Source organism: Lactuca serriola, chromosome 9 (assembly GCF_051521515.1).
Source record: "Lactuca serriola cultivar US96UC23 chromosome 9, Lser_US96UC23_V15, whole genome shotgun sequence".
Lineage (NCBI taxonomy): Eukaryota > Viridiplantae > Streptophyta > Magnoliopsida > Asterales > Asteraceae > Lactuca > Lactuca serriola.
The window spans coordinates 178,847,099-178,855,148 of NC_136416.1; the positions used below are offsets into that span (position 1 = coordinate 178,847,099).

Sequence of the window (8,050 nt, forward strand, 5' to 3'; positions counted from 1 at the left end):
AACATGAACAAGCCTCCGTTCGTGTTCATTCAAATATGTCCTATTTGTAAACATTAAATTTCACCAGATAATATAATCACAAAGTTGAGAAATTTACAAATGGTTTCCATCTTTGCACCATACAACATTTACAAACTAAATTCGTGCAAGGTTTTCCGTGAAGATGTAAACCTCATCATATCCTTTCCTGCAAAACCCCAAAAAACCAATTAAAAAAAAGTTAGCGATGTAATTGTAAATGTTCGTTTGTTTAATTTTTAATTCCCTTTTTTTCACATAAATAGGAACCCATAAAATGTAAAATTACCCGGCCTTCCCACAATAAGTGGGACTGTAATTGTAAATAAGATTATCCAGCACTTTTCTTACAGGCGGTCTGTTTAACGATTTTCTAGCTTCACTGCAAATACAAAATCAAAAAATACATATATGAAACATTCTAAGGTTGATGAGGGCATTTATGTCTTTTGCACAAACCAGAGATCCAGAGAAAGTCTTTCTCTGCACCCACGTTCTTGGGTGAATAAACAAATTGCATTTATTTTGTCTTATTGATTTCAGACCATGCGTCAGTCCAATGCATGTCAAACACAGTGGATCGAACCTCACAAAAAAGTTGGCAACATGTTGAGTCACTTGAACAGCATCATCCGAATGTGGAATCTTCGATAAGCCCCACTCAAAAGCATTTTTCTGCATCATATCATGTCAAAATAAGACGTATTTGAAAACAAGACAAAACAGATCAAGTTGTACTGTGTTTGGCAACTACTTGACTTGGGCCTGTGACTAATGTCAAAAAGGGTAAATAGCACAAAAAACATTAAGTTTATACCAAAATTATAATTTGACACTGTGTTTTCCAAATTTTACAATTCTAACCACTTGACCGGTCAGGTTGACCTGCTGACGTAACATGATGACGTGTTAGTATTGATGACGTGGCATACTAACATGACATGTTGACATGTCAAAATTGTATTTTTTTCCCACAAAAGACACTGAGTTTTTACTTTTTCCAATTTGGACACTATTTTTTTGTTCCAAATCGAACATCATTTTTTCCAATCTTGTTCAATGTTGACCATTTTTCATTTGAAACCGTATAAATATTTTTTTAATACATTTTAAACCGTATAAATACTTTTTTCATTTAAAAACCATATTTTTGTATAAATACAAGGTTTTATTTACATTCAAACCATAATTTTATGTATAAATATATATTAGTTATATAAAAACCATTTTTATATTAAATACGCAACTTTAAAAATGTGGTTTTTAAACGAAAAAAATGTATTTATATGGTTTAAAATGTAATAAAAATATATTTATACGGTTTCAAATGGAAAATGGTCGGCAGTAAAAAAAATTATAAAAAATGATGTTCGATTTCGAACAAAAAAAATAGTTTCAAAATTGAAAAAGAAAAATTAAACTTAATGTCAAAATCGAAAAAAGTGAAATCTTAGTGTTTTTTGTGGAAAAAAATTCAATTTTGTCACGTCAACATGTCATATCAACATGCCACGTCATCAAAAGTGACACATCATCATGCCACATCTGTGGGTAACCTAGTTGACCGATCAAACGGTCAGAATTATAAAAAACTGAAAAACACCGTGTCAAATTTGAGACAAAAAAAAAATGTCTAAAATTAAAATTTTGGTGTAAACTTAACGTGTTTTGTACTATTTACACATATCAAAAAGACAAAAAGCTGCAATTTTTGTCCCATCCAAAAAAGGTGGGACAGATATTCGCTGTCATCTCTTGTTTGTGCAAAAGACATAAATGTCCTCATCCTCATCATCAAAATAGCCCTACAAAGTTTGTCCAGTTTGGTGGTAAATCGGTAAATACCTCTGGGTGCCACTGGACAGCTGTAATTGGATATCTTTGTGATTGAACTGTTGATACATAAACCTATTCAAAATAATTTTCAACATTATAAATCTTGATCTTTATCAAAGATAAAAGTATGCAAAATAGTTCGATAAAGGATTTTAAGCACCTTGTTATCTTGGTCAATGCTGGTTGTCAAGATCTTAAAGAAATTACACAATTTTGTGTTTTCTTGAAATGTTTCTGGAGAAATACCATACTGTTACATTAAGAAAAGAACTATGATTAAGATGGAATATATTATATTTTAATATACTTGTTAAAATATTGTTACTTAATAAAAATTATAAGCATATTCAAGATTTGAACTCACTTTATGGTTTTGCATCACAAGGCAATCTGTACTCAACTTTGCAAGCAAATCAGCAGGAAATCTGTAAGGAAAAAAAAAAAAAAAAACAGTAACTTTGAATGTATTTATTAGCAAAAAGTCATGTGCTTTATTACTGTAAGTAATAAAGCTTTCTTGTTAAGAACAAAAAGTATGTAATACCTTTGAAACACTGTTCCTTCTATGTTTGTCATGAATTGAAGCGTGGATGCTTGATCTGATGCACTAAATTGTTCAAGGATTTTATTATTCTGGTAACAAGGAAGTAGAAAGAAATAATTACATTTACACCCCAGAAAAGAAAAACAAGATTGAAGAGAGGAAATAGATAATTTGATTAACTTTATTGCTAAAGATTAAATGAAATTAAGAAAGGAAGGAAGGAAAAAAGGTGTATGGAAATATCACCAAAAGATAGGTTACAGTGAAAAGAACGCACACATATATATATCTGAACATGGCTTACTTTGCTAACAATCATAGTTAAGAGTTCAAAACCTAAGCAAATTGCAAGTAATGGAAAATGGTCTCCTTCATCATTCTTCTTCAGGACTTGCTGCAAATTAAGTAACAGAAGACATGAATATCAATCAAAAAAGTTATGAACTGTATGTGTTTCACTCCAATTGTTCCTCTAGATTTTCTAGTTTTCAAAGCTGCAATTACCTTAAAAATTCCCTCAACAACTTCAGCGTAGAGGCCACTCTTAGCCCATCCACCAGTGAAAAGCACTCCATTGACGAGATTTAGTTTCTGTAATCCAATTGCAGAGTTAGCTTAACCTAAATTTCCAATTTTCAAATGCTTGAAACAAAGAAGATTGTAGTGATTTAATTATCTGTTCAAGCAGACTACGTATATAATTGATTGTTTGATAAACTCCCAAATTTCACTGTCCTTGTTACTGATTTCGAAAAACGAAGGTTCATTTACAGAAAGGAGTAAGAAATTACGCTTTGTAAAATCTCAGGAGCTTCGTTATAGATGAGTGGAATAACCCTAGCACCAGCTGATTCAACGAACTTTACATAAGAGGCAGCAATATACGAAGCATTGGCGGCATTATTAAGTCGACCGGAGGCACCATCGCCTGGATGGCTTAGAATTCCGATGATCGGACGGAAATTCAGCTTGGAATCCGTCGTAGGACACGTAGACGACAGTCTGGAAACGGAGTCAGAAGTCAAGACGTTAGTTGACTCGGAAGAAGGTTTAGCAGAACTAACTTCTTTACAGAGAGAAATCAGAAAAGGAATCCAGACGTAGTTCCACACATCCGATGGGGTGGGAGAGGATGTGGAGGCAGAATTCGAGGTGGTAATGTGTTTGCTAGCGGTGGACACAGGTGAGGAGGGAGGCGGTGGCGGTGGTGGTGGTTGATGTGACGGTGTCATCGGAGAAGGAGGTGTACGGAGGCGGTGGTTTGTGGTGTTTTGAGTTTTGACATGGGAGAAGTGAGAGTGTACGATTGCCGGTAGTAACGTGATCATCGTGACTATATACTAAATAATATACTGTTTTTTTTTTTTGTAAAAGAACATGTATAAAAATAAATTAAGCCTATAGTAACTGGACACGTGTTATACTTGGCATCCTTATCCAATACTTTAACTCGAAAATGCAATAATGCTAAAAATTAAAACGATAAAACAGAACTGAAAAATGAGTCAATTTGAATTTGAATGGCTTGAAACAATAGTAACCATACCACAAAATGTATATAAAATAACAAATATGTTCATGACTTAATGATCTTAGCCATGATTTGCTTAGTCTATGGTTGGTTGTTTTCACTGAAAAATTGTAATCATTACTGTAAGATGTATATAAAATAACAAATATGTTTCAGTCTTATGAACTTAATCATAATTTGCTTATGCTTATGGTTTCACCATACCAAATCCATATTTGTTTAGAAACGTTCAACCCACATATGGTTACACTTTCATAGGCAATATAAGTTTGAGGATGATGATCAAGGGTCATGGTGGCTAATTTGCGAGGTACTAGAGAGAAGATAGGAGAGAAAGAGTAAGCTCTTATTTTATCAATTTTTTGATACTTTACATAAAAAGCGTGGGATGTGAGTGGTAGTGAGGAGGCCATTTCTGGCGGGTGAGGTGAGGAGCGAGTTTTGGCGGAGTAGCTTTTGCAAGTGGTGGCAAAGGAAAGGAGATCAGAGGAGAGGAGGGGTGAAGTGTAAAAGGGTAGAAGGGCACTTATGTGCTTTCGAGAAGGTCGATGGAGTGAGGGGCGGTGGTTGCATGAGAAAAATAGAAAGATAAAGGATTCGTCGACTAATGTTGATAGACAATTTAAAATTATATAAAATAATAATTGATTTAAAATATACATTATCAATTTTGAAATGAGACAAATCAACAAATAAAGAATGAACTAATAATGCATTCATGTCAAGGAATGAAAAGCACGGACTTGATTTATTAAATCCTTAACACATATTCATATTTGGATGCCTACAAAACAATCCAAATCATTTTTGGTATATGTCCTAAAACATAGTTAGAAATTAAATAACTTTGGATTTTCAATTAATATAATATAAAAGACGGAAATCGCATACCATCACATGGGGTCAAAATATACAAAAACAAAATCATATCCCAATCATAAACGGAATTACACAATTCTAAATTGGCCATATTACACTTTAAGTTATACAAACTCAATTTATTTACTATTTTTGCCAAATAAAACCCATTACATCCATCGATGTGGCCTCTCACCGATTACATTACCATATTTTTACACTTTAAGTTTTTCTGCCACAACGTGGCCAAGGATGGCCACAACGTGGCGACCAACTAAAGGTTGACCTTTAACTTCTTACCGTTAACCGTTGACTCTGAGAAAGTTTGACCTTAGGTCATTTGGGGTATTTTTTATTAATAGATTGAGGCTTAGTCCATGTTTGTCGTATATGTGATATGTAGAGTCGGCATTTAGAGCAGGATCAGTTCGTCTATCTTTTAGACTTTGAGGTGAGTCTTCCGTACTGTACGCGTGGGTCGAAGGCACCAAAGTCGGCCCACTAGATTATGTTATGTCACACCCCAAAACCGGAACGGCGGAAACGTTCGAGGGTGGAGGACGTCATGTTTAGTATTGCAAGACATGCATCATAGTAATCAAAGTAATGAACAACCATTTCATTAGAAAGAAAGTGTTTACGAAGTGTGTGTTCACAAAACATAGAATACATAAGCAAATAACAAAATAAGACTTGAAGTTATACTGCTCCATCTTCTGAATTCCCGGTGCGAGTACCTGTCTACTAGTTCCCTGAGAATACAAGTTATTTTGAAAGAGTTGATCAGCAATTAAGCTGGTGAGTTCATAAGATTTTAGTGATGTAAGTAAGTTGTAGAAAGTTGTAGTAAGTTGTAGAAAGCTTAGTAAGTTGTAGCAAATTGTAGGTTTTGTTTAGAACAGTTCGCTTGTTCCTCTAAAAAATCCTATATTTCCTACTTTTATGAAAGATAAGTAAAAATGACTCTACCATCCTTTCTATGAGTACTAAATGGATACAGGTTATATAGAACTCCGAGTAAACAAACAATCAATTGTGTGTATCTGCCCTAAGCCCACAACCAAACAAGGAACAGAAAATGAGGCGGAAGGCACACATCCCATTGTTTGTTAGATCGTCGTTGTATATAACCCAGTCGTATTCACTTGGTACTCACAGAGTTAATTGTAATAGTTCCTTTATATTTGATGAAAATATTCTTTAAGAAAACCCTTATTTCTTATAATAAAAATGGTAACCATAGTGGTTACTTCTATAATCACTTAGTTTATACTAGCTATATATAATCTAATATCGATTAGATAGTTAATTGTGTGAATCTGCCCTAAGCCCACAACCAAACAAGGAACGGGAAGTAAGGCGGAAAGCACACATCCAACAACCTATCGGGTATTAAATTATATATATAACCCTGATGTATATACTAAGGTATTATAGAGTTAATCACCTAAGGTCCTTTAAGTTTATACTTGGTTTACTAAAATGGATTAAACCCTTTACTGGTAAGTTTCTAGTTTTGTATATCAAAAGTTCTATTTGAAAAGTATGTTTTGTACTAGAAAATTGTGCATTAAATTAGTGTCCTATGACCTGACCCATACCTGGTACCCCTTATGATGACTTAATGTATACGTAACATATATAATACTAAGATCGAATGGATAATAGGCTGGGTGAATCCGCTCTAAGCCCATAACCAAACAAGGAACAGGAAATGAAGCGGAAAGCACACATCCTGTTACCTATCGGATCCTATTAATATATATCCCTTGATGTATACATTAAGGAATCATAAGGTTAGCATTATGATCCCCTTCTACTGAATGTACTAGACTCGATTGTTCTGATTGTTGTTTTGTAAAATGTAAGTTTTCCCTAGTTTATAACTATCTTGACTCGAAAATAGTTTGCATTAAATTTCAAGTGGAACTGTCACAATATGAAAGTAATGGGAAAATGTAAGTGCGCAGTTGTCTTTTAAATTGACATCCTGACATACTGATTACCTTAAAACATGTATGTTTTATAAAGGTCATAATGTGAAGGCTAGTACCCATACTATACGCTCTCCCTGTCAAGAGATTCTGGGAACCAAATGCGACTTCCGCAAACCAGTTACTAGGTCGTGTAATCCACATTTAAAGTTATGTGATCATGTATACCCAATTTAACTATCACCTTTTGTTTAGAACAATGAGTTAGTGATTCATTGGTATAATTAGATCATGTAGTTGTTCTCATGCTATAGCAACTTAGTATTTTCGTTCTGTTATAGTATCTTAGTATGTTCCTTTTGTTATCATGTATAGTGTATACTATGTAACACCGTGAATTTCAAAACAATTTTTTTCGCATAATTTAAAACATATTCATTTAATTTTCATAAACATCAGTGTTTGAAACTCCAATCAATGTCATACAACAAATCCCAAGATCACATATCATAAAAATCCCATGTGTGTGTACTGATCAAGCCGGCGCCTTCCCACGGTCATCACTAGTACCTGAAACAATAAACACCAACACTGTAAGCACAAAGCTTAGTGAGTTCCCCAAAATACCACACATAACACATATTAGCCACTCGAGGCTATAACTCTGTGGGTCCGTAGACCCTACTCTGTGAATCCTCTGGTTCTAACTCTGGGAACCTTCCGGTTCCAACTCTATAAATATGCACAGCATAAATCACATAGAAATAATGCAGTACAACACAAAACATACATATAGCATACAAATACTCTGTCACATAACTCTGGTTACCTACTCAAGGTAAAGTATAGTGAGAAGACTCACCTCGTGTATCTCGATAACTCGCGAATCCTGGAAATCACTCGCGCTCGATCCTCCGAGCTATAATCCTCTTATAACATCATATACCTCTAATTAACACTTTCACAACTAAAGTTGACTACCCCTATCAAGTCAACACTGGTCAACTCTGGTCAACAGTCAACGGTCAACTTTGACCGGACTCGGCGAGTGCACTAGAGCGACTCGGCGAGTCTATACGTGTTCACTGACTCCCTAGGATCCTCTTTTGACACGTCGAGTACTTCCCTGACTAACCGAGTTCCACCTGGCATGAATCGCAGGGCCACCACGACTCAACTCGTCGAGTCTCAAGAACAACTCGGCGAGTTCCAGCTTGACTCAGTCCACCTATCGACCCTCTCTGACTCTCCCTGACTCACTGGGTCAACCCATAACTCGGTAAGACCACTCGCTGAGTGGTTAAAGGCAATCTTCATGCTACTCGCCGA

General features: G+C 35.0%; 1 protein-coding gene across 2 annotated transcripts; it reads right to left on the reverse strand.

The window, feature by feature from the left end:
• Positions 1–3,754, reverse strand: LOC145073760 (gamma-glutamyl hydrolase 2-like). Of its 2 annotated transcripts, none has more exons than XM_079020258.1 (10): positions 3,190–3,754; positions 2,903–2,989; positions 2,703–2,792; positions 2,399–2,487; positions 2,219–2,279; positions 2,015–2,104; positions 1,864–1,926; positions 605–693; positions 308–400; positions 1–187 (listed from the first exon to the last, which is right to left on the reverse strand). In XM_079020258.1, exons 1-10 carry the CDS (start codon positions 3,724–3,726, stop codon positions 136–138), a joined length of 1,251 nt encoding a protein of 416 aa, XP_078876384.1. In that variant the 5' UTR covers positions 3,727–3,754; the 3' UTR covers positions 1–135. The 2 variants fall into 2 exon arrangements, with proteins under 2 accessions (XP_078876384.1, XP_078876383.1); XM_079020257.1 differs by having other exon boundaries at positions 2,676–2,792.
• Between the last annotated feature and the right edge of the window lie 4,296 nt (positions 3,755–8,050).